This window comes from Chlorocebus sabaeus, chromosome 7, assembly GCF_047675955.1.
Source record: "Chlorocebus sabaeus isolate Y175 chromosome 7, mChlSab1.0.hap1, whole genome shotgun sequence".
NCBI classification, from domain to species: Eukaryota; Metazoa; Chordata; class Mammalia; order Primates; family Cercopithecidae; genus Chlorocebus; species Chlorocebus sabaeus.
Genome location: NC_132910.1, coordinates 94,637,386 through 94,663,995, shown reverse-complemented (window position 1 = coordinate 94,663,995; position 26,610 = coordinate 94,637,386). Strand labels below are relative to the sequence as shown.

Sequence of the window (26,610 nt, the reverse complement as noted above, 5' to 3'; positions counted from 1 at the left end):
AGATAGTCTTTTGCCCATTGTTTTCTGGATTATTTTGTTTGTTTGCTTGTTTGTGTTTTTTTGCTGTTAGGTTCCTTATATATTCTATATATTAACTCCTTGTCAGATGTGTAGTTTGCAAACACTTCCTACCATTGTGTAGATTGTTTCCTCTGCTGTGCAAAAGCATGTTAGTTTGATGTCATTTCGTTTGTCTAGTTTTGCTTTCATTGCCTGTACTTTTAAGGTCTTATTTTAAAAATCCTTTCCCAGCCCAATGTTACGAAGTTTATCCCCTATGTTTTCTCCCAGTAGTTGCATAGTTTTGAGTTTTACACTTAATTCTTTAATCCATTTTGAGTTGATTTTTGTACATGATGAGAAATAGAGGTCTAGCCTCATTCCTCTGCATTTGGCTATCCAATTTTCCCAGCACCATTTATGGAAGAGGCCCTTTTCCTTGATGTGTGTTCTTGTTACCTTTGCTAAAAATAAGTTGGCTGCAGGTGCACAAATTTATTTCTTGGATCTGTATTCTGTTTAATTGGTCTGTGTGTCTGTTTTTATGCCAGTACTATGCTGTTTTGGTTACTATAGCTTTGTAGTGTATTTTGAGGTCAGGTAGTACGGTGCCTCCAAATTTGTTATTTAAGCTCAGGATTATTTGGCTACTCACTATATAAATTACATTATTGTTATCTCTTCTGTGAAGAATGTCGTTGGCATTTTGACAGGGATTGTATTAAATCTGTAAATTGTTTTGGGTAGTATGGCCATTTTAACAATACTATTACTTGCAATCCAGAAACACAGGATATCTTTCCATTTGTTTGTGTCTTCTTCAATTACTTCAAATATGTTTTATAGTTTTCAGTTTAGAGGTCTTTCACCTTTTGGGGTAAGCTTCTTTCTAGGTATTATAAATGGTTTTTGAACTGAATTTCTGTTTAACATGACTGAAGGTGGCATCCAAGTTTAGTCTGCCATCTATGACTATTCTGCCGTCTTTAAAATTTTTGCCTTTCTATATAGCATAATTCAAAATGATGCCTAACAGACTCAGTTCTGTTTTCCTTAAGGGTATATAAGATTTATGAATTTGACAGTTTATTGCTTTAGTGGAATGCTTTGGGATCATTTATAGCTTATGCTATGTAAAGGGCATTTTTATTTCTAAAAAAATGAATATTTTACCCAAGAGTTTGTAAGTTAAGTGGAAGCTTTTTATTTATCTAACAATTGTTGATTTGTGGTCTGGCAGGAAGGAATTTCTGGCAAATAGAATGCTTCCCCTGAAAAGAAAAGCTCAGCTTGTATTCTTAGCCTGATAAGTGTTGGCCAAGAACTTGGCTAATGACATCTGTTACATCTCTGGTTTGGCTATTTTTGCAATGTGTGGACTAACGATGGAGATTATGATTACAGAGCTGTGCTGTGGTTTACTTAACTTCCAACCTTTCCTCCCTGATTATTGTTTTATCAAACCTCAAAAAGAAGTCTCAACCAGAGGTCATCCATCCCCCATTCACTTAAGGATTTGTTAGATAGATCCAAGGTTCAGCCAAACTCACAACTGTTAGTGAATACACTTGGTTCTAAAACTTGGTCTGTGATCAGTAGAACTTTATTTTTATGCCTCTACAAGGCTTCTTTTTTATCTCCTTTTTTTCATGTAGACCTTCAGGTGGCTTCCCTTTTCCTCACATCTATGAATCAAATTGCTCTTGGAATCATCTTATTTCTCCTTTGAGTACACTGTGTACATAAGCTGTGTAGGGATGTGACATTTATCTTTGTGTTCTTAGAAAAATAAGTATTTCTGGCTTTTACACCTCCTATTTTACTGACATTAGCAAAGACGCACTTGGGCTGTCTCCTGTGTGTATAAGGAAGTAAAGGGGCTTGGTTTGATTGGGACCAGGTGTTTCTAAGATGTGCAGTGCATTATGGCTTTCAGGAAATATTTGTTTTTATTATACTATCTAATTTCAATGCCAATCAAGTACAACTCTATATGACCAATGTGACATGATCAATTTATAGAACATGAGAATGCTAGATTTTGAATAAAAAGTTAAATAATATATACTATGGACACGTAAGTCATTTTTATCATTTTTTTAAAGATTGTTCTAGAATAAGACCCCTATACTTAAAGATGGGTTCACAGCCTGGCTGTACATACAGTACTTTGTAGAAACTCTAAGCTAAGAATCTAAAAGCCTGACTAAAGGTACTGGCTCTTGCTAACTAGGAAAAAAAATGGTTTTATACTATATTACCAGAATTTTTTTTTTTTTTTTTTTTTTGAGACCAAGTTTTACTCTTGTTGCCCAGGCTGGAGTGCAATGGCACAATCTCGGCTCACCGCAACCTCCACCTCCTGGGTTCAAGTGATTCTCCTGCCTCAGACTCCCAAGTAGCTGGGATTACAGGCATGTGCCACCATGCCCAGCTAATTTTGTATTTTTAGTAGAAACAGGGTTTCTCCATGTTGGTCAGGCTGGTTACCAGAAATTTTTAACCCATTATCTACATAGTTATGTAACAAGCTAATAAAAGTAATACATGTACAAACTATACATAGGTTAAATTATTAGCAGTGCTCATTCTATTCTTCTTTAAGTCTACATTTAGGTCATTTTTTTCTCCAGAAAGCATTGTCATTCAACAGGTATTGATTAAGCCCCTGTCAATTGCCAAGAACTATGCTTGTGTGCTAGGGACTCCAAAGTGAAAAGACACTTGGAGTAATTTGGAGCAATCAGCTCCAAATCTGGAAAGAGACTGACATATAGACAATTAACTGCAGTAGCCTGAGAGGTGCAAAAAGGAAGTATGTGCAAGGGTAGCAGAGATAAACCATTACCCAGGGAAGCTTCATTGAGGAGCAACATTCAAACAGGGCCTTCAAGGATGAATAAGAGTTTTCAGAGCTGTGAAACAGCATGAGAACTTGGTATCGCTGGCCTGTGTGCTCCAAAGTCAGTAAGAGAGGTAGGAGACAACGGAGAGGTAGAAAGGATCCAGGTAGAGAGTTTTGCCTATTTTTACATTTTTTTACTAGCATTGTGACCTCAGGAAAGGCACAGTTACTGAACTGCAGGTACTCCATTTGTCAAATGTCGAGTATGACTGTTCCCACTCTTGAAAGTTATTGTAAGGATTGGATTTGCACATGAGATAATGGATATGAAAAGATTTGGTGATAATATGCAGTCAATGTCAAGATTACACCTCTAGATTTGCCAGTGCACTTCTGTACCCAGACCATTTGTATGCCTTCTGGGGAGTTCACCCTCCTCACACTGCTTAGACCTCCAGGAAGCTTAAAGCTCACTTAATATATCAAGTTACAACAACTTTTGCTGAGTAATATTATTGTTTGTCCAAAATGGGACATAATAAGTTAATCTGTTTTCTGGATTTCTGTAATGGTGCCACATGCTGAGGAGTACAGAAAGAGTCACAGAATATTAAACCTGAAAAGGAACTCAGAAAGGTTCTAATTTCACTCCCTCATCTGAGAGGTGGGGAAAGGTCGCCCTGAGAAGTAAGCGATTCATCCAGGACCACACCTTTAGTTAGTGGTGAAGCCAAGACTCCAGCCCAGATCTCCTCACTCAGTCCAATTTTGTTCCCACGACACCTTGCACCACTCATATGTCAAGTTGAACTATTTGAAATTGATGAATATTCACCCATTTTTGACCTGAAGAAAATAACAATTTCCTCTGGATCAATCTAATAGAAGGACTCATTACTGATTCCCTCCCAAATGCTATCTCTTTCTATGATTTCTGCAGGTGAAGAACTGTTCTCTTCTTACTGAGAACTTTGCAAACTTAGGTTTAGGAAAATTCTGTTTTCTAAAACTTCCACATCTATCTTCATATTTGATCCTTGTAATGGCACAGAAGGATCCCTATATAGCACGAAAGGGAAGAATCACCAGAAGAAAAAATTTAAGAAACCACCAAATTAATATTTTGAAAGCAAATGTAAATTATTTCACACAGCAATCACAAGATCAACTATGAAATAAGTGATACTAAGGACAGATGATGTACTTGGGTGTGGCACTCACCTGGGCAGTCATGAGCTCTCTGTGATGCTGATGGCCACATTACCTTTCACTGCCTCAAAGCCCTGTTTAATCTACAAGCAGAGTCGCAATACGCTGTATCTGTGTCTTCCCAATAACGATAAATCAAGACTATGTTCTGGACAGTATGTTTAATTGCTAGATTGCTAAGGACACAGCAAACCCTGGTGTCCCTGGCCCTAGAGCATAGGGATCAAACATAGTCTTTACCGCGAATAGGGAAGGACAAGAAAACAGAGTGAGATTCGAAAGGAGAAGAGGACCCTCTAGTTCAGTACATGAAAGTACACAGTCACTTGCCCTGGACTCAAGATTATATCCGAAAATGAGCATGATTTTTTGATCTGTAAATAAGTTGCTATACTAACTATATCATATTACATTTCTGGAAGAAAGAGTTTGTTTCAACCTCCTCCTTAAATCCTGTATGCTCCTGAGAAGAAGGTACAATGTCTTCTGCCTTCCATTTAAGCCATGTGGAGCCTCAACTCCCAAAAAGAGATGGCCCATGTGGGCATGCAGCGTATTTCTACTTTGCTACTAATTGAAAGCTTCTGCTAATACAACTGTTTTTAAAAACTAATGTCTTGCTTTGAGACTTCTTTGAGTAGTTTTATTTTGTGTCAAAAGCAGAATGTGGTGTCCCTATTGAGGCATGCAAAAGAATCTAAGAAAAGATTGGGGTCTTTATTATTTCACACTGTTTCCACTGTTCTTATATTGAAGAACACTATTTTAAGAATGAGAAAAAGGGCACGAAAAACTTGTATTGTTATACATAGCACTACATGTTGGGTTTTTATTCTCCAAAACGGAGAGCCAAATATATTATCAAGACAGTTTGGGGACATCTCCAAAAAGAATACACCAAACACCTCTCAGTGAACAGAATTAGAGCTAGCAGCCTTGACACCTGCCACCTTCTGCTCTCCCCACCCACCAACCACGTGAGCACAAACACCTCTCCCTCTACCACCTGTCCTACATGTCCAAAGATTGCAGGGGTGGATTTAAGAGCATTGTCTGTGAGTAGCATCTCTGCAGCTTAGGAGAATACAACTAGGAAAAGGACCACAGAAATCTTATCTCTTTGCTGTTCTTTTGGTTTTTCCCTCTTTTCTGAAAAACCTATGGGCTATTTTGTATGGTTTCACGAAATAGTCTATTGTTCCTCAAGAAGAGAATGGATATGAGCCTGTAATGTTGGAGACTCCAAAAAGAGGGCCACCTATCCCTCCAAGCTCCAGGATGTGGGTGGTGGCACCCTGAAGCACTAAGAGGGCACAATCAGGGAGACCTGGGAAACAGTTGAATAAATAGAAGTGAATTAAGCAAAAGCCTGAGAAATGGAAGTAGACAATCAAGTGGAATAGTACCCTTATTTGGGAAGGGCATAGAGCAAATTTCAACCAAAAAGACACATTTTTGAAATTGCTACCAACAGCTCCAGGAACATGGGAGATAGCCAGAGGAAGAAAATGGAGACCTAGCTGATATACAATTTGGCTTTTTCTGTTACCTAATTTGCCAATTCTTCTATTCCAGGTTACTTTCTTTTCCTTAAATGTATAGCTCTACTGGAAAAAAAGACCATTTTATTTATTATCTATAGACATGTAACTGGACCTGTGCATGTGAAGTCACAAGTCAGAGTAACACATTTCTCACTGTGAAGCATTTTCTAAATGACAATGATACTAATTGACACTATGTGACAATTGCTAAAGGTATTGTTTCCAAATGCATGATGAGTGGGTTCTTATGGAATTCAAATACACTTTAAAATGATATTACAGTGTGAGCTGTAGAAGCTAAATGCTTATGACAATGAAGCTATTTAAAAATCTATGAAGTATTAGAAAACATAAGTATATATAATGTTAATTTTTCTCTTAATTTTTAAGCACCTAAGATAGAATATCCTAGTCAACTAAAATTTTTTCCAACTTCAAGTTATAAACATTTAACATTTGACAATGACTGCCACTTTATCATTTGGTAAATGACTTTACCTATTTAAGAGTCAGCATTTATTAAATGGATTTTCAAAATTTCTTTAGTGGTATATCATATTTTTTATTTTGTTTTTATTTTTGTGTTTATTTTTTAAATTATTGCATTTTTAAAAGAGGAGAGTATATTAGAAATTAGAATTAGTAATTAGGTCATATCAAAATTAAGTCTTCCTAAATATAGTATTTAGGTAAAATACTTGATGTCTTTTTCCCATATTTTTTAACCCAATGGGAAATAATTGTGAAAACATAAATGTCATTATACTCTTCACATTTTGGTAAGTTACAAAATCTGCAGTTGGGTGTTTTTCTCTAGTATTACTTTAATAGTCACTTTCTAAGCCATTTCTATTCCTCAAATTTCTATTTTTCTTCACTTTACTGTACACTCAAATCATTTTCTCATCCTGGCTGGTCCTATCAGAGCCTGTCTACTGACTCCTGTCTCCTTCAGCTTGACCATCTCTCCATCTTTTTTTTTTTTTTTTTTTTTTTTTTTGGTCAGGCTGCCCAGTGTCCAGTCCAATGTTTGCCTCATAATGGGCATTTGGTGCATGTTGGTCCCTCTTTACTCTCATTTCCCAGTATGAGGTTATATGTTTTCCTTTCTTTATTTTTTTAGAACATTAGGGCATCAATTTTATTCTATGTAGTTTTTTTTAAAGAAAAAAAAAAAAACAATTTTTTCTACTGTTTTTTGATGTGAAGAAAGGAATTTAATAATAAAAGCTTAAGTTATAAAGATGGTATTTGTCCTGCACTCCCCTGCCTCTGAGGTCTCTCACACACAGTACTTCTTTGCGCCTCTTTTACTCCCACTTTACAGATGAGGGAGCAGATGAGAAGTTGCCTAAGGCCAGAGAGCTACTGTGTGAGTGAACAGATTGTCAGGTCTCGCCAACTGAACCTGACAACCTGATGCTTCCACTTTAAAATACTGTCTGAAAAAAGTATGATGGTAAATCAAACCCCACTAAATAGCTCTTCTTCATGACTTGTAAACTCTAATATTCTCACATGGAAAATAGTTTTATATTATGATTTTCCTTGGATTAATTTAGGCAATGCTAAGACTACCTTCTGAATTCAACAGAGAGTGTTTGATTTTCTATGCCAAATTCAAATCTAAAATGTTTTATCATTCTTGTAAAACACAGGTGTGTGAGATATATGAAGATTTGTATCAGATTTAGTAAAATTATTTCATTTCACCTACACCAGTAGTTCTGAATCAATGGTGATTTTCCCCCCAGGGGACATTCGGCAATGTCTAAAGATAGTTTTGATTGTCACAATTGAGGATGAGGAGGAGCAGGGAGGGAATGCTGTTGGTATCTAGGAGGTAAAGGCCAGGGAGGTTGCTGAGCATTCTGCAATGCACAGGGCTGCCGTCACAAGGGAATTATCCAGCCCATAATGTCAGTAGTACTGAGATGGAAAAATCACGCACTAGAGTATAACTAGATACATAGCTACAACAGCTTAATTTAGCAAATAACAAAGTGTCATGCTTTGATGTGAAAATTATACTTACGCTTCAAGCTATTCTTTTTTACTTCTAGGTGATCATTTTATACCAGACTTCCACATTGTGATAAAACTAATTCAAATATTTCTTATTTTCTATTCTGTAACTGATTTCTTTTTCTTCACTGGTTTCCAAATGCAACTGTCCTCAAAGTTTAGTTCTTGGTTCTCTTTTTCTACAGCATCTCCCTCATGATTTTTGCATAGTGTCAGCTACACAAAGTCCCTGACTTACATAAATTGGGTTTTCATACACTCCAGAATCTGCACTCTTATTTATTACACATTAAACCACCTCTCATACACAGAATACAATTGTTAATGCATCATCTGGCTGACAGCCTGCTGCTGGGTCTGAGGGAGGACGATGAGTGCTCCCAACTGAAGCCTGTGGGGGCATAGCTAAAGTCTAGGCAATGATCTCTCTGGCCTCCATTTGGAAGGACCACAGTGATATCCCCCACTCCATACCCCCTCACAATTCTCTGACTTCAGAATCCCACACCCCCTCACAATTCCCTGACTTCAGAATTCAGGGAGACTGTAACTGACCCTCACACGAGGAGTCTCCGTCTTAGCAGGGTTTCCCTGACCCAGCCCACCTTCTCCCTTTCTAATATTTCATTTCCTTCCCCTCACACCCTTTCTCCAGCAAGTGATTATGCACAGCCAGAAGGGGACTCTCAGTCAGAACCACACATGAGGAGGCAGGATGTGTCATGAAGATGCAGCCCTTTCCTCCAGCTTGCTTCTGGCTTGGAGTGTCAAAGTCCAGGGGTGGCCAGCTGTCCATCAAGACCCCAGTAGCAGGTCTGAGAGAGGGTGGAAAAGGGTGGTGGCTGAATCAGCTAATTCAGAGTCCCCGGGGTATCTTATGACAGATACGCAGCTGGGATCCCACTAGCTATAAATCTTCTTATGCAACTCCACAATTGCCTAGATCCTTTGAGAGTAATGCCTAACAAAATACAAAGATTGTACAATATATATTTAGCTCTCTATTGTTAAACTTTCAGAAACCCGACTTTCAGCCTCTCTCTCAGAAACTTCCTGCATAATAACTACTTCTGAATTTACATGTCTTGTCTTTGGCTGTCCCCAAAACTTTGTCCCATATATCCAAATATCTAATGAGCTTTTTGCACTTGGACTTCTTACCATCACATCAAAGCCAAATTAAAACCAAACTCCCAAACTATCTTCCTTCCTGGCTTCTCTAAATCGGCTATTGCTATATCTATACTGCCATACTACTGTACCTACACAACTCCTCCAGCTGCCCTGTTTGGGCTCTATGAGTCATTTTTTACAGTCCCCGTAACTCTCAGAGCTGGTCATCTCCTACAGCCTGATGGTTCTTACTTCATTTTTCTTTAACCCATCTTTTCCCTTTCCACTGTCACTGTTTAATGCTTAAGCTCTTATTATTTCATGAAGCCTGTCAACATCCTCTCTGAAGAGCTCCTACCTGACATGTCTTTTTATCTACAACCCTTAGCACTGTGCCTGATGTATGGTTTGACTTCAAAGTAATTGCATATTGTGTAAATGAGCAAATAAACAGTTCTCTGTGAATAATTGATTTATGCATTCCAAAACACCAATTTGTACTTATTTTCTCCTGTGTGTCCATTAAAATGTATGCATTGCATTGATATCAGTATAGCCTTAATGGGCCCAGTGTCTTGAGTGCCTAGTGCATGCCAGGCATCATGCTAATCATTTTCACCTTCACTATTCAATGTCTTCTTATTCCTTTACAAACCCAACTAAGACAAAAAATAAGTTCATTGCTGTGGGATTTTGTTGTTTTCATTGTTCTGTCCTCAACACTTAGAAGAGGGAACAGCATATGCCAGATGATCAATAAATATTTATACAATAATTGAATGGATGGCTTAGTCAATTATAATATTTCATCAATCATCCTTCAGAAACCTAGAATATAACTTAGATCTACAAGAGAATTTTCCTAGTTGCAAACCTACAATTGCTATTTAAGTCCTATTAAATACCATTGCTATTTAAATAAAGAAACTTATTATGGCATAGTAATAAGCTTTAGTAGTATCTCTAGGAGGCCAGAGAGACAGAATGACAGGACATGCAGCAAGAAAGAATGCCAACAGCACTCTGCGGATGACCATTGCCACTAGGTACAGTTGTCCCTGGACACTAGATCTCTGCTCCCAATGTCCATGAAAACCAAGTGCCTCCACTGCAACCCTCACCAATATGAGCTCTATGCAGTTGACCTGCAGCTTCCTCATATTGTACACTTTTAAATCAAAGTCTCAAGCTACATTGGCAGAGCCTAAGTGACAAGCTTATGCCCTAGCTGTTAGAGAGGCTGCATAATGATATTTTCTAATTCTTTCCAGTAGATCAAGCTTGTCCAACCCATGGCCTATGGGCTACATGCAGTCCAGGATGGATTTGAATGTGGTCCAACACAAATTCATAAACTTTCTTAAAACATGAGGTTTTTTGTCATTTTTTTAGCTCATCAACTATCATTAGTGTAGTGTATTTTATGTGTGACCTAAGATAATTCTTCTTCTTCCAATGTGGCCCAGGGAAGTCAAAAGATTGGACACCCCTGCTATAGGAGATGGGACTCATCAAATCCTAAATCCTCCAATTATGGACAGGGAGTTCAAAAGCTGCAGAATAGTTACAAAACAAAATCATGTGACCTAATGAATACTACTGGCCAGAAAAAGCCAGTCTGCCTTCTTAAGTACTGATTAATGGGTACTGATTCATAGGAATAAAAAGGGCACCAGAAGGGAATGGAGACCAAGTAGCCTTTGGTCATGACAGAATATTGATTAGTTTTAAAATATGGAAATATTTATTGTTGTGTTTGTTTTCCCTCTGACTGAAATATTCTTTCTCCCATTCTCTAATCAAATACTACCCCTTTAGAAAAGCCTTTTCTAACCACTCTATATAAAATATCACCTTCTGATTCTCCCAGTTATGCTTTATCCAACTATACTGATTTTTGCATAGCACTTTCACCATCAACTATATTATACATTATTTGCTTATTAGCCCACTGGAAAGTAAGCTACACAAGAACAAGGATTTTTTTGATTTCACTGTTCTATCCTCAACACTTACAAGAGTCAATAGCATATAACAGGTATTCAATAAATATTGGTGGAATAACTGAATGGATGATTTAATTAATTAATTATAACTTTTCATCAATCCTCCTTCAGAAACCTAGACTATAACTTAGACCTACAGGAGAATTCTGGAGTGCATTAACACATTTTTTATTAATTATCAAGCCAAACAAACTGAAAGGGTGCCTGAAATGTTTTTAGGTTACCAGAATTACTCTTTTTGTGGTAAATGCATGTAAGTATTTTGACAATCAGATCTTCCTGAATCTATTCTGAAGTGGTCTTGTCATGCCTTAGAAACAGTACCTTTTACTAAAGAATACTGTTACAAATTTTCAAGAACGTACCATGCCCCATGTAAGTTTCCTTTATTCTGCTTCCCCTAAGTCTACCTTCTTCTCCCTCTATATTAAAATGGCCCCTCTTTCTCTGCAGAAAGAATTCTACCCATCTCTCCTAGCCCAGTCATCCCAGGAAGTCTTCCTTTCTACTTATTTTGCTCCATTCCTTTCTATCCACAATCATATTGCCCTTGTGTTGTAATTTAACAGTTTCATATACACATCTTATTTTCTAGTTGGATTAGAGAATCCTGAAGGTCAATGCCCACACTAGGGAAATAAAAATGTATAAATATTATCTCTACTATTTAGAATTAGCCAAGCGTGGTAATGTTTGCCTGTAATCTTAGTTACTCAGGAGGCTGAGGCAGAAGAATCACTTGAACCTGGGACTTGGAGGGTGAAGTGAGCTGAGATGGCGTTACTGCACTCCAGCCTGGGTGACAGAGCAAGACTCTGTCTAAATAAATAAATACAGCATTACAATAACGCAGCTTTTCTGGATGTTTATTTCTGTAGTAAACCGGCAATTGCAATGGTAGCTCCTTCAAGATTTAAGCATTAGGAACTAAGCCAGCCCCAGAATCAAATAATATTGTCTTTGGCACAAATTTGTATTTAATTGGAATAAAATAACATTTTTAGCAGAGAGCAAGAAGTTGGTATTTGGGATCAATTTGTAGGATATGACCAATACATCATGGAGCCATTTATCTCTGATTTGTGTTGCTTTATAGAGAAGGGGAAAGAGAAAATACTTTAATGAAAACTCTTCTGCTCTAGCATCACCATTAATTATTTTGACTTCTGATAGACAGTCTTTTTTCTGGCCAATACATGTACTTACTACATTTTAGCCACTGGTATCTTTAGGGCAAAACCCCATTGAGTTGTTCCTTAGCTATTAATTTCTCTATTTCTAAGGTTAATGTGATTAAGGAATATTAATAAATAGAGCTTTAAAACATCTGTAGATGGTCTTCACCTTCTTGGATTCATCTAGAACTAGAAACAATTCCTACCAGCCTCTTTCTCCTAACATACTTGGTTTAAAGTAGGTTCCCCTTAAATGTTTTGAAACACAGAATATTTCTTATTTATCCCAGACCATGTTTATATTTCTCATTTCTCTAGGAAGTGAATTGATATGGTGCCTAACAGCAAGCATGTGGTCACAGAAAGCATTGATTAGCCAGTGATATCAGGTTACAGTGACTAAGGAGCTCATGCTGGAAGAGGATGATGCTTTCATATTTTCTTAACTTGCTCAAGGCATACTAAAATTTCAACAAAATGTAACAATAGTGTTGTTTGGTATGGGGGCAGGCAAAATATAGGCAGATTGCAAAGGAATATGAAATGTGACAGGAAAGTGCTTTAAAAAGAAAAATGTTATAATAAAAGAAGAGTTTCAAGTTCTAACACAGGCTGTTCCGATGAAACTAGCCACTTTTTAAAAGATGTATTAACCAGTCAGCAGTGAAAGCAAAGTCAAAAGAAGCAATATAGCCTGGCGTAAATCAATCCTCTGCTGTTTTAAAACCATGATGACTAGAACCCACATTTATTGAGCACCTCATTTGTGCCAGGCATTTGGTAGCATTATTTTCTTTGATTTTCACAACAATCTGATCGAGCACATAATGCTATTATCACATTTACTGATGAAGAAACTGAAGACCCATAATTTGCTCATGATCAAATGGCTCATAAGTGGCAGGCCTAGAACCTGGGTCCATGTGACTCAGGAGCCTATACTCTTCATCACAAGACTACAAATTAGCTGTTTGGAATCTGGAAATGTTTCTGTCTCTAATTGTTAAACCCTTCTCACTGTGCATGTTTTTATTCAGAGGGTCTGATTGCAATCGATTTTTCCTACTTTGCTTTTGAAGTGTCTGCATTGCATTGATCGCTAACCCACAAGAATGGCAGCTCAGAGTGAAAGACAGAGCACTGGAGTAGCAGACTGCAAAACTGGCCTCACCACTCACCTGTGGGGACCTGGTCAAACTGCCTCATCCTCCTGAAACTGTTTGTCCAGTTATAAATTGAGACTAATATTTGCCATACTCTGTAATGGGTTTGTAGAATAAAACATGTGACAGGATATAAAAGAACTTTGAAAAAGACACTAAAAAAGTAAATATAAACTATTGCAAGACACAGGATTCCAAAATCTAAAGGACTACATACATGAATAATTAAAGTGTTTTCTAACTGTAAACAATATGGTCTTTTAAAAAAATAGCAGTAGGATTTGGGGCACATTTATTTGTCCTATATTTTTCTGTATCAGAATATCCACAATAGTATCAATAATGTTATTTTTTTAAAGAGAGAGAAAACTACAGAGAGTAAACATGAAAATCAACATATGTATTTATCTCACAGTTACACATCAGTGAGTTCCTGTAAGCCCAAGTAGGATTAAATCTCCGTGCTTGTTTTCTACTGATCCTTCTTTGCAACTATAGATCAGAACCTGCAGTGCGAAGGAGGGCTGAGGCCAGCTTTCCTCTTTCCATGCTCATGGTTCCCCTCACTTACTACCAAGGCCTTGCTCTTCCAAGGTTGACTCTAGAGAGAGAGGAGATAAGGTAGGCAGAGCACAGTCTAGTATAGAGAGTATCACTGCCATCTGCTCTTGGAGGTCCCTGGGTGGCAGCTCTTTAAAGGGGGACCCCTTCTTTGCTTAGTGTTTTCATGGGTTCCTTGAAGATTCTTATCTTTGGAGCCTCCTTGTCTCTTACCATCGTGCAACCCATGGGAATCTGGTGGTTGGCTCTCAGCTTCCTTTCTGCGGAAATCCTGTTGCCTCCTTAACTGGCCCTATTAGACGGATGACCCACCTCTAGTCCACACACCTGCTTTCTTTGTCCTGCTCTTCACAGCTACTCTATTGCTTCCCAATGCAGCGCTCTCCACTCACCCCTTTACCCTTTTGGAAATGAGTAAGTCACATAGACTCCAACTGTAGAAGGAGATGTCAAGCTCTCCAGGAGGTTCCCTGAAGCACTGTAGGCTGGAGGTCAAGGCTGTAGCCCCATCTCATACCCATACCCTTTTTGGTGATAATAGGGATTTCCACCACAGCATCAGCTTTTTCTAAAGTATTCTCTTCACAAATTCTTTTTCTTGTCCACACGCTGCCCCATTTTGATATGCTTGATCTGATTAAGGGGTCCAGTAACTGTGGAACTGGTTAGTAAAGCTCTATTTGATAAAGTTCATACACAGTCACTTTGGTATCTGATATCTATCATACTGGCCCATCAGTTGAAACTCAGTCATAAAGATTTCTACTTCAACATCTTTTCACAGGTGATTATTTGAAGCAACCGAGGGAGACCATCTCTTGCTACCAATACACAAACCTTACACAGCCACAATAAGGGGCTGGGTTGATCTTTCAGAAAGAGGCCAGTGACTTGGTGTGGACAAGAGGAAATAAGATAGAGCTCTTATATCCCTTGTCTATTGTCCTCTTCATGGGTAGTTTTTAAACATTAGAGTATAGGTTCAATGCATCATACTATGTCCTGAAAGTGATAAAATAAGTAAATACAATGTTGGTATTATCTTCAAGGAACTTCCAGAATAATATAAGATCAAATGGATGCTCAAATAATACAAACGAGTAAGTTAAGGGCAGAGAAAAAATTGAGGAGGCAGAGAGAGTGGAAGTGAACAAGACAGGCAGGGAGAAAAGGATAGAGGTGTTGAGTATGACCTGAATTTAAAACTACCAAACTCTAGCTCTTCGGAACCCTGATGCACAAGACCCTTTGGAAACAGGAGGCATCTGGCTCCCTCTAGATTAAGCAGGGGGAATAGGGGTTAAGATGACACTCATGACATCCTCTAGCAAAGCAAAGAACATTTCCTCTCTCCACCAAAAAAATAAAATAAAATAAAACAAGAGTATGTTTTGAAACCCCTGGTTTCAGAAGCAAAATACACAACTTGATCATTGACTTTTGTCATCAGATATTCTAGCTGACTTTTCCTTTGCCCCTATCAATTACAGGAGGAAATAAACTAACAAATCAACCTTTCCATCTAAACTGGGCTTGGATTTGTTTGGAGAAGGAGTACTACATTGTGGATGAAGACTCCACATTCTTAGAAGTGACACTTACACGCAGAGGATACCTTGGAGAAACGTCATTTATCAGTAAGTAACTTTGGATTGGTTGTTAGTCAAACGTCATGGAAACATGAAATCTAGGACTAAACCTAATTATAAGAAAGTATACTGAAAGAGAATAAATAACGGGTTTGGAGAAATCTCTAAAAAAGTGTCTGTGAAATTATGCTGTGGTTTTTGCTCCATGTGAGTTATGGGGCTTAGATATATATCAATTTTTATCATCCTTTCCCTGTTTTTCTCTTTCTAGCAAGTTACATCTTTCTCTCTTTTATAACTCACCAGTCCCCAGGAAAATTAAGACACTTCATAGCCATCCCACAATCTTCAAGTCACTCAATTTCCTTCAAAGTTGTTTTAAGCATATATTTTTAGCCTTAGTTCTAGCTATTTCTTTTGAAAAATTATTTATGAGTACATGATCCATTACTGTGTTTAGTTCTATATATTTCTTTTGATTATGTGTAATTGTTTTAACTTTGCTAGTAGGTTATAAATTCCTTGAGGACATGTACTATGTCGAATTTCTTTATGTTCTACAAGGACCTAGTAGAGAAATATGTCTTCTTGGAGTAAACACATACATAGTGCATGCATAATATGTCTCATTATCATCATTAATAATTAACAGTAGTTGTTCTAATAAGGCGTTGCATTTTCATAACATCTTTAGCTGCCAGAACTTTCAGAGATCATTTTGCCTTTATTTACATAATCTATTAAGAAGACAGATAGGAGTATATTGTCTTCATTATAAATAAGCATTGAGTTTCCCCGACATGCAGGACCCCAGAGCTCAGGCAGTATATCAAAACTGCTGGAGAGAAGCCAGGGAAGAAATGAGCTGGGGAGAAAACAAGCAATCAAGAAAAGGCACACTTTTCCTAGTCTCCACTCCAGGCCCAGAGCTCCTAAAATAGGACTCTTCTCCTAGGAGAAGGGGTCAGCCAAAGAGCACCCTGATTTCTGGGTGGCCCTCAGCCTCGGCCTACATTCCAGGTTACTACATCAACACATGGTAGAACTCGCTGCCAGGAATGTCAGCTGAAATATGCCTCCCTCTTCTTGTCAGGCCCTACTTCCACAATTCTTTATCTCAAGGCCTTCTTGTGAGTTTGGGTTAAAATGTCAAGAAGCATTTTTATATCCTGACCAAGAAAAAAAAAGTTCATCTGCTCAGAACCATTTGAATGTTTGCCCTAACTGAACCCTTTGGAAATCCTTCTGGCCACCCTGTCCAAAGCAGCACCCCTGCCATACTCTATCTCCAGGCACTGCTGTATGGTTCTTCATAGCACTTACCATAATTGGCATGGATCATGTGTCTTATTTGTCTTCCCAAGTAGATTTCAGCTTTATAAGGTCAGGAACTACATCTTGGGTTATGTCCAACCTCAAGAACAGCATGGGGCATATGGTAGTCACCAATATCTGTTGTTAAGTAAACTACAGCCAGCCCTTTTGTTTGGTAAATACTCTTTAAAATCACAATACTACTCAACATCACAGACAGGAACCTCTAAAGCATCTCACTCAGACAATCCAGAAAGTCCTGATGCCCCCGCTTACTCCACCCCAGGCTGATAGTCCAACCACAAGATCCAGAAGAAAAAAGAAATAAAATGGTAGAGTTTGACTTCCTACTCTGTCACTTACTCTTCTTTGTGACTTTCAAAAGAGTTCAGTTTCCTTACGTGTAAGTAAATTATCCACCTCACGATGTGTTTGAGGGGAATTTGTAATAATGATTATAAATCAATCTAGCACGGTTCTTGGCATACCGCCGATGCTCAATAAGTGATAAATACCATTCCGTGGCACTCATCAAACACAATTAAAATCACCTGTTTATCTGTTTGCCTCTTCCAAAATTGAAAACCTCTTGAGGGTAGTGGTGGCTGTGCCTAATTCTGTGTTACATCCTCAGCACTTCACACAGAGACAATGTTCACCAAACATTAAGTAAATCGCTATGTGCCTGCTTCATTCCTATAGCAGCGCCCCTTAGCTCTACCTAAGCTTTGGCTGAGGATACCATTCACTCTTCTTTATGTTCTCCACTTCCAACATGTGGCCAAAGGAGGCTCTTCCTAAATACTGAACATTCACTCTCGGTCACAAAATTGATATTAATGCAGGCTTTCTTCAGCAGATTTGCAAAGGCAACACGAGCTATCCTACCTTTGAAATTATTTTCAGGCTCTATAGCTTCGTGTATCTTTTACAAGGTTTCAGATTATTTGAGAATGAGGCCAAGGAATTGCATGAGGGGGCTATTAATCTTATTTTATATCAAGTTTTCACCAGAGCTGGTGTCAGGTTACCATATTTGATTTCACACATCCACACAACTGCAGAATGTAACTAACCCTTATAATGAGACCTACAGTGGTGAGGCAGGGGTATAGTTTTCTTGGTATGTTAAAATCAAGACCAAACAATATTAGAATGCTGCTTGAACACTTTGGGTTAAGAGGAAGATCTGTTTAGTCTTGATGGGATAGCATCTTTCATCATTGTATCTCACATTGGATATTTTAACACTATTTTGTTGTTGTTGTTGTTGTTTAGTATCTTGAGTAAGTTACTAATTACTATTTCCTAACAGAGCTCAAATCTCTCACCTCTCTCCATTTTCACCAACATTGCACTAATTGCCTGAAAAATTCCTAAGCATTCTCTTACAATCAAAAAATCACTAAACATATGAGGAAACAAGCCACCATGAGTAAGAATCAGCAAGAGAAAACAAACTTTGGGGTCATTCTTCCAAAGACTGCAGAAATTGAAATTATCAGATACAAAATGTTCACTCAAAAATTTTTTATTGACTACCTACTACATGCCATGTACTGTCCTAATTCCCAGAAATTCATCAGTGAACACAAATGGTCAAAGATCTCTACCGCCATAGAGCTCACATTCTACTATCTTTCTCTTGAGACTATGAACTTTCTGGGGGCTGGGACCATTTTTTATTCATCTCTGAATCCCCAGCATCTGGTAGAGTTTGGCACATCAGAGGATCTCAATAAGCATGTGCTAGAATAAATAAGTTAAATAAGACTGTTCTCTGTTCTCTTCTTTCTGTCAATCCCCCTTCCATGTTTTCTTCTCAGTTCTATTCAATTCTGTTTACTTATACTCTCTTAGCCAAGAAAGATCATTTACAGGTGTCTTTTGGGAGCATTGAAAGAAACAATTTCTATGTTATCTACTTTTGTTAACAATAGAAACCACTTTGAAAGGAGACTATGCCTTCAGTCACTTGACTTTATATTTATAGTTTTTTTACTTTTATTCAGGCATTGGTACCAAAGATGAAACTGCAAAAAGAGATAAAGATTTCAAATGGAAGACCAATAAACAGGTCCAATTCAATCCTGGACAGACTACAGCCACATGGAGGGTGAGAATCATACCTGACAATGAATATGAGACTTCAGAGACCTTCCAGATCATTCTGTCGGAACCTCTCATGGCTATACTGGAGTTTCCAGAAATGGCAACGGTTGAAATTGTGGACCCTGGAGATGGTATGTGATACTGATTGATTTGCCTTATTAACCAGTACAGGTTCTTGGCTCCATTTCCAGCATTCATACTTCCCTCAGGCTCTGTAAGCCACTAGATGTGTTCATATCCATTTAGGATTTAAAGTGAAGTAAATTACTTTATAGACAATAATTTTTCATTTGCTCTCAGGATTTTTGAAAGAGAATACAGGAGGATTAAAATACAGAGGATCTGTACCAGCATTCCTTTAATATATATACAAGATCTTACTGCAGGCTTTCTACACACCATAGGTACCAAGCAGCTCTGCTCCCAGATGGCTAATCCTCAGGGCTCATTCCAGGGCCACCATCTTTTCACAGCCAGATTAAATGAGAACTTAGATATCCATTGTCCTAGATGTGGCTCCTGGAGCCAACTCATTTGTTTCAACATGTGTTCCCTGAAGTTCTGTTATTATTGTACATAATGTCTTTGAATTCATTGGTTCATTTTATGCATTCACTCTTTCAGCAAATATCTCCCCAGATAAATTAAAAGGAAAAAAAAAATCTAAGCAGTAATCATACAGCTTGCTGCCCCTTTTTTGTAAGTAGAAGAATATTCCCTAAAGGGGGGGGATTAGTATTCATCTTTGAATTTTAATTAAGTACATTGATTACACACAGTAGTTAAAAGAGGTCATGTAGCACCTGGAAGTGCATAGCTTACAACCAGGGAGCAGGCCTTAAGTTCCACAAGACTCAGTGAAGAATCCCTGCATTAGCATGCTCTGAACTACATAAGAGAACATTAGTGTAATACACATCTACAGGGGATGGAAAGCTTTCCATGGTCAAACAAGTCTAGGAACTATTTCAAACTTCATCCCTCTTTTGAGGCATCATAATTCATGTTAGCATATTTAAGATTCTGAGAAACTCTCCTATAAGGAAACCGATTTAGTTTAGTTTTGTTAGTTTGAACTGTGGATTTTTTTTTTCATCATCTCCAAGGAATGTCTTTTAAAATCTCTAAGTTCCAGTTTTCTTAAAACATAATTTGAGAAGTAGTGTTCATATGCTCTGTACTTTGGCAGATACAAAAGAAGTAGAAAACACTATCCCCACCACCTAATGAACAAGGTATCAGACCAGTTTTGTTGAGAACAACACTTCGATACATGAATCAGTTATGAAGTAAATGTAAGACACATGGGAGAAACACTAAGGAGAAGAATATAGGTCATCATGGTTCCAAGTAATTAAGGCTCATGAAAGAGGCAGGGTTTGAGCTGAATCTTGAAAAATAAATGGGATTTTGATTAGAAGAGCAGATAGAAACAGGCTTTCCAGACCGAAAAAAAACAGACGGCATGACTGAATAACTTAGTCCTATTGTATCAATTTTTTTCATACGACATTGATAACTTTAATTTACTTTTAGCTTCTTCCATGATGCCAACGTTTTGAATTGAAAGATGTCAAGATAGTAGACTACCATACAGGTAAAACTGAGGAAAGAAAATCATCACTGGTCTTTTCTCCCTGTGGCTCAGGGCCAGTGTCTTCCTGGAGGCTGATACTTGTATCTGTTGAAGCTAATGTAGGCAGGAAAGTAAAGAAGAAAATAATTAATATATAATAGCTAGATAATTTAACATTGAATTCTGAATTATCATATAGTAATAGTTCCAAAATGAAAAAAAAAAAATGGTGATTGCCAGCTGGGTGCAGTGGCTCATTCCTGTAATCCCAGCACTTTGGGAGGCTGAGACAGGCAGATCACTTGAGTCCAGGAGTTCGAGACCAGCCTGGCCAACGTGGTGAAACCCCGTCTCAACTAAAAATACAAAATTTAGCCAGATCTGGTAGCGCATGCCTGTAATCCCAGCTACTCAAAAGGCTGAGGCATGAGAATTGCTTGAACCCAGGAGGCAAAAGTTTCAGTGAGCTGAGATCACGAAATTGCACTCCTCCAGCCTGGGTGACAGAGCAAGACCCTGTCTCAAAAAAATACGTATATATATATATGATTGCCTACAATCTTTTCCCTTTTAGCTTGCATCACTAAAAGGAAGAATCTAGGTGCATATATAACATAAGGAAAAGAACTAAGGAAATAAAATGTGGTTTCACAGATAGTTGCTGCAGTTATCCACTTCACACTATGAGTTGGAACAACCTCCTCTAAAATTTTATTTGTAAACAAACACCTATATTTTAATTGCACAATGCATGCTTAATAAAAAGCCTTAGAAAACATCTAAAATCTCTCCCCGCCAAAATAGTACATTTAATCCCATCAACAAGACATGACCAATATTCATATGGAAATTTCAGTGAATGTTTCGATGATGTCTAGGTGTATGCACACACACACATACACACACACACACAAAAACGTGTGTGCACATATACACAACTCAGTAAATTTCAGCAGTAATATGATCTTTAAAATTGAGGGAAGGACCTGTAGTTTATTTTTCTCAGCCTATCAAATGACCAGCACCGTGTCTGCTTAATAAATATTAAATAAGCAGTTTGGTGAATGAAGCATGAAAACAATTTTCTTCATTAATGAATTAGATTACTTCATTGTTAAAATATTTTAAAATAAACAGTAAAAGTAAAGCAAGGACAGAAATATGTGATCTCCATTTAGAAGACTTAAACTTTGATCTCAGAAGAAAAAAAAGACATGAAATTGCTGCAGGATTTTTGTTTTCCTTTTTAATGCTGGCTATCCTTTTTAACCTTCCAAAGAGGTCTCCTAAACCCAATTCCACTGCGTCTCCAGCTCCACTCAATAATAAATAATGTTTCCCATTCTCACTACATTTAATGCAGTTAATCATGTTGGAAAATATAAGAGTCAAAGTCTTTATACATTTCTGCTCAGGTGTGTTCAAATATCACTGATCAAATCTAAATCTTGGTGAAAAGTCTTCTGCTGTCTTTTCTAGAATCAACAGTTTATATTCCAGAGGCAGAATACAAAATAGAAGAGGACGTTGGGGAACTTTTGATTCCAGTAAGACGATCTGGAGATGCAAGCCAGGAACTAATCGTCATTTGCTCCACACGTCAAGGTATGAGGCTCTGTGGGGTCCTGTTTGCAGGAATAAGATGATGAGAACAGGACTGTGGTAATGCTGGGAGTAGCACAGGGGGTGAGCAAAGCAGAGTTAAGATGCTGGATGCATGGGCCCCTCATCATGCACGCCCTGCTGCGAACCCCCTTTGCTGACTCTGTGCAGGTGCCCTACTGTTCTTAGCTGGTCTCCTCAACCAGGGATAACACTTTATTCAAAATTGGGATTAAAATAACTATTTTAACTACCCCACGAAGGGGCTAGTCAAATGAGACATTTGTGAAAGTCAGATGAGACATCTTGTGTCAAAAGAGTTTATATATGGTGGTCAAAAAATTATAAATTAAAGATTCTTATTTGTAATAGTATTGCCTCTGGGCAATATTGTAAAATAGTCTGTATATACTACTCGGTTTCTCTTCTCCTCCTCTCTCCCTATCTCACAACCACAGATACCCCCCAACCGTGAGTTCAGGCATCTTTGCAACCAAAACAAGGTTCCATTCTTTTTGACCACCTCTATACAGCCAGATTTAGCTGTCTCATGTCTCATCCCCTCAGGATCATATTCTCTAACATCTCATTAGTAACTATGTAGAAAACGAAAATTGCGGAAATAAATGAAGACCACTCAAATGACAACAAGAAAAGGCTATTTATTTAGAGCTTGCTGTAGTATGTCAGCCACCATCACTTGCATGTGGCAGAGACTCGCCAGCAGGCAGAAGCATGAGAAAGCTTTAGAGTGGAAAAAGGAAAGGTATCAGGTATGCCCTGATTGGAAGCTGTTGGCCTGGGAATCTGGAGACTGGCCCAGTAGAAGCAGGCATCCTATATGATTGGTTAGCAGGGCATATTTGGCTCTCTCTTCTTGGTCTTAAATTAGAAGTGGGAGCAGAAATCAGTGAAACTGGCAGTTATTGAATAAGTCTTGACCATTTGATTGCTGATTGCTACAGAGGTGGTGGCTTGGCTTCCTGGACTCATTGCTGCAGCTGTGGGTCAGAGTTCTCTTTTTATGTATGGTATGGCCATTGTCCCTCTGTATATTCAGTCTCTCAAAATCAATGCTCCTACTTGTTGATATGTCAGCAAGAGAGAATTTATTCCTCCAGCTTTTCTTCCTCTCCCAAACAATGTTTTCTTTTTTGTTTGTTTTTTGTTTTTTTGCTTTTTAAGTAATACCCCCACAACATTGTTTGTAAACACTGATGGTGCACTAATCATTTAGCAGGGGCAGGCAGTACCTTGGTAGATGGAAACTTTAATGGTAGGACCTTGAGATCCCCAGCAAAACACAGCGTAAAACTAGTTGCCTCCTTCACTTACCTGTAGCCATGTTTAGTATTTGTGAATTATTAGTAACATACAAAGCATGAGTCTGCTTTCCATTGCACTGTGTATGTAGCTCATGTTCATTTTATTGGTGAAAATAAGTAATTGTTAAACATTTACCTTAACATGACTTCCAGAGAGTTTAAGTAACCAAACTGAACTTTCATCCTATACATGGGGAGTAGGTGAGGACAAATACCACAATGGCACACAATATGAGTATAAGAAGATTTACAACATTCATGTTTGTAATTCTGTTACCGGCCAGGTTCATTCTGCTTGTGCATAGCAAGCCACTCACTGTGGTGACAGGTTTTGCAAAAGAGAAAACAATTTCCTTCACAAGGCCACCATACAAAGATACAAGAGAACGAATCAAAATTCATCTCTTTGAAAAGAGGGTTTGGGAGTACTTATGAAATAGAAAGCAGGGTCTTCTAAAGCATGGGGAAAGGTGATTGGCAAGTAGGAAAAGTGAGGCAATTGGGGTTTCTGTGCAAAACTAATCAAGCTACATGATTCTTCATAGGACACGTATGCACAAAATGGCAGTGTTAGCATAATCTGAGGTTGCAGCTTTTGGCCCTCTGACATCAGAAGATCACTCTTTGGGCACTGGAGCAGGCCCAGTTAAAGGGTCAGTGGTCTCAACAGCTTGAACTGGACAAGAGCTGCCCCCTAGTTCCTGAAAAACAATTTAAGCAACATTACTCTAGTGCCCCAGTCAGAGATGTTATCTATAAGGATGCTAGTGGGAGTTTAGTTATGTATTGTTTGGCTAAGTGATTTGCAAGTGGGAGCTTTTTGTTGTTGGTTTCTTGGTAGGTGGGGGGAGGATTTTGAGACAGGGTCTCACTCTATCACCCAGGCTGGAGTGCAGTGACTCCATCACAGCTCACTGCAGGATCAAACTCCTAGGCTCAAGCCATCCTTCCACCTCAGCCTCCGGAGTAGCTGGGACTACAGGCACCAACCAATATGCATGGCTAATTTTTAAATATTTTTGTAGAGACAAAGTTCTCGCTATGTTGCCCAGGCTGGTCTCGAACTCCTGGCCTCAAGCGATTCTCCTGATTTGGCTTCCTAAGGTGCTGGGACTACAGGTGTGTGCCACCCTACTTGGCTGCTAATGGGAGTTTTAAGATAAGCGATAAGTAAGCTGTTAAAAGCAAGCAAGGCAGGTTAAATTTGGCAAACTTAATCAGCTTAGCCCTCAGTTTCAGTTCCAGCAAGAGGTATGCAAGAGTCAAGATGCTACCACGCATACAGCGGCTTAGTGTTCCAGGAAGGGCCTCGACCCTGTTATATCCTATTTTTTCTTTTTCCTTTCTTTTTTTTAACCACAAACATGAAAATACCTTCTTATGTGGGGATCTGGGGGTCAAGGCTTAGGTGTCAAGCAGTCTGAGTTGTGCACCAGCTATGCAGGGAGTTTTCCAGGCATGCCAGCTTTCACATCTGGAAATCATGTGGGAAGTTGGGTTACATAAGGGAATCCTATGAGAAGCTAAAGTTAGGTGTAGCCCTCCTACGTGGGGAGGCGGCACCGCCCCATCGTAGCTGACTCCATGCCAGACACTCTGAGCCTCCCTATTCATTTGGATGGTCCTTCTGCAGCATAGCTCTTCCCAAGGGAAGAGCAGACAGACCCTCGGTGAATTCTTCCAGCTTAGCAATGACATATGATCTATCCAACTGGGCTGTTCACCATCTCATCTCTTTCATTCACATCTAAGAGACCTTAGCACCATTGTCTGCTGGACACTTTGGTTGTAGACAGAGAATATGCCACTAATACAAGAAGAAGCCCAGCTTGAAGCCCAGAGCAAAGCATGAGTACACTTTCTACAATAGCTACTCTGTCCAGCCTCAACCACACCCCCTAGCTCCCACGCACTTGCCCATTATTGCAAAACCCAAACTAGAGCCCCAATGCACCAGTGGAAGAAAGAATTTGGCACATCCTTTCAGTGATCAGCTAGCTAAGGAGAAAGGCCTCAAGGAGTACCTCACCTAGCTTGTTTTTTCTCCTCTTCACTTTTTCCTTCCCAAACAGAGGAAAACTAGCTTAAACACAAGAGTTGCTAACATTATATGGAGCTGGCTATATCTGGTGCTTTCAAGAGGAAATCTTAGTTAAAGAACAGGCAATAAGGCTCTCTCTGGATATATAGCCAAATGCAACAAACATGAAGATCTTGAAGATGCATTACAAAAGTTTGTCCTTGTAGTGGTTTTAAATATCTTAAAATAATCTGTTTACTGCCAAATCCTCTGTCTTCCAGGGCAGAGGAGAATTTATTCTTGTTCCTCTTCTCAACCTTGGCACCATTAATGTTCTGAATAACTATTTATTGTGGGGGCTGTCCTGTGCTTTGTAAAATGTTAAGCAGCATCCCTGCTCTCTATATACTAGACGCAAGTATCTAGCATCTAGATGCATCCCCCACTTCCATCTGTGACCCCCAAAAATGTCACCAGACATTGCCAAGTGTCCCCAGCAGGTAAAATCAGCCCAACTCAAAACTATTGCTCTATAATGAAATGTTTTAAGCACAAGGATTCTTTAAGTAAAGACTTGCAAATTAGATATTTCTTGGCCCTATTTCATTCTTAAGAAAAATCTCGTTCATCTTTTTCTTCTCATTAGTCACTCCCTTGTTAAAAAAAAAAACTACCTTCTTGGAAGGAACAGCCAATGAAGAGCAAACCACAGAACCGAAAACCAAATGAGTAGGAACAGCATTGAATCATCCTGTGGTTTTTGGTCAGGCCCAAGTCAAATATGTTGAGGTTTTCAACTACTCTATCCAGTTAAAAAGAACTGCGTAGTAAACCACAAGCCATGGACCTCGCCCCACTTCTCTGATTGGACTTTTTCTCTGGGTCATCTCCTAAGATGGAGGTAGAAAGCAGATAATTCTTTTTTTTTTTTTTTTGAGACGGAGTCTCGTTCTGTTGCCCAGGCTGGAGTGCAGTGGTGCAATCTCAGTTCACTGCAAGCTCTGCCTCCTGGGTTCATACCGTTCTCTGGCCTCAGCCTCCCATGTAGCTGGGGCTACAGGCGCCCGCCACCACGCCTGGCTATTTTTTTTTTTTTTTAATTTTTTTTTTTAGTAAAGATGGGGTTTGACCGTGTTAGCCAGGATGGTCTCTATCTCCTGATCTCATGATCCGTCCGCCTCAGCCTCCCAGAGTTCTGGGATTACAGGCGTGAGCCACCATGCCCGGCCAAAAGCGGATAATTCTTAAAGGGTTCCAAGCATGTCCAGGTGAAAGACTTTCTTCTTTCTTTCCTTTTAAAAAAGATTCTCTGTGTTGATTTATTTAGTTGTAGGTGTGTTCATAGGTTATAGAGATTATACTTTGCATCTCAGACAGTTTGCGGGGATCATCATTTTCTGTTGCTGAAGTACAAATCACATGGTTTAAAAG

General features: G+C 38.7%; 1 protein-coding gene across 1 annotated transcript in view; it reads left to right on the top strand.

Annotated features, from left to right (window-relative positions):
- FREM3 (FRAS1 related extracellular matrix 3) overlaps positions 1 to 26,610 on the top strand; it is a 110,874-nt gene that overhangs the window by 49,876 nt on the left and 34,388 nt on the right. Inside the window, exons 3-5 of the mRNA XM_007999886.3 lie at positions 15,132 to 15,278; positions 18,557 to 18,787; positions 21,712 to 21,837. Of these exons, the coding sequence (XP_007998077.3) occupies positions 15,132 to 15,278; positions 18,557 to 18,787; positions 21,712 to 21,837 (504 nt within the window). The remainder of the gene's footprint in view (positions 1 to 15,131; positions 15,279 to 18,556; positions 18,788 to 21,711; positions 21,838 to 26,610) is intronic.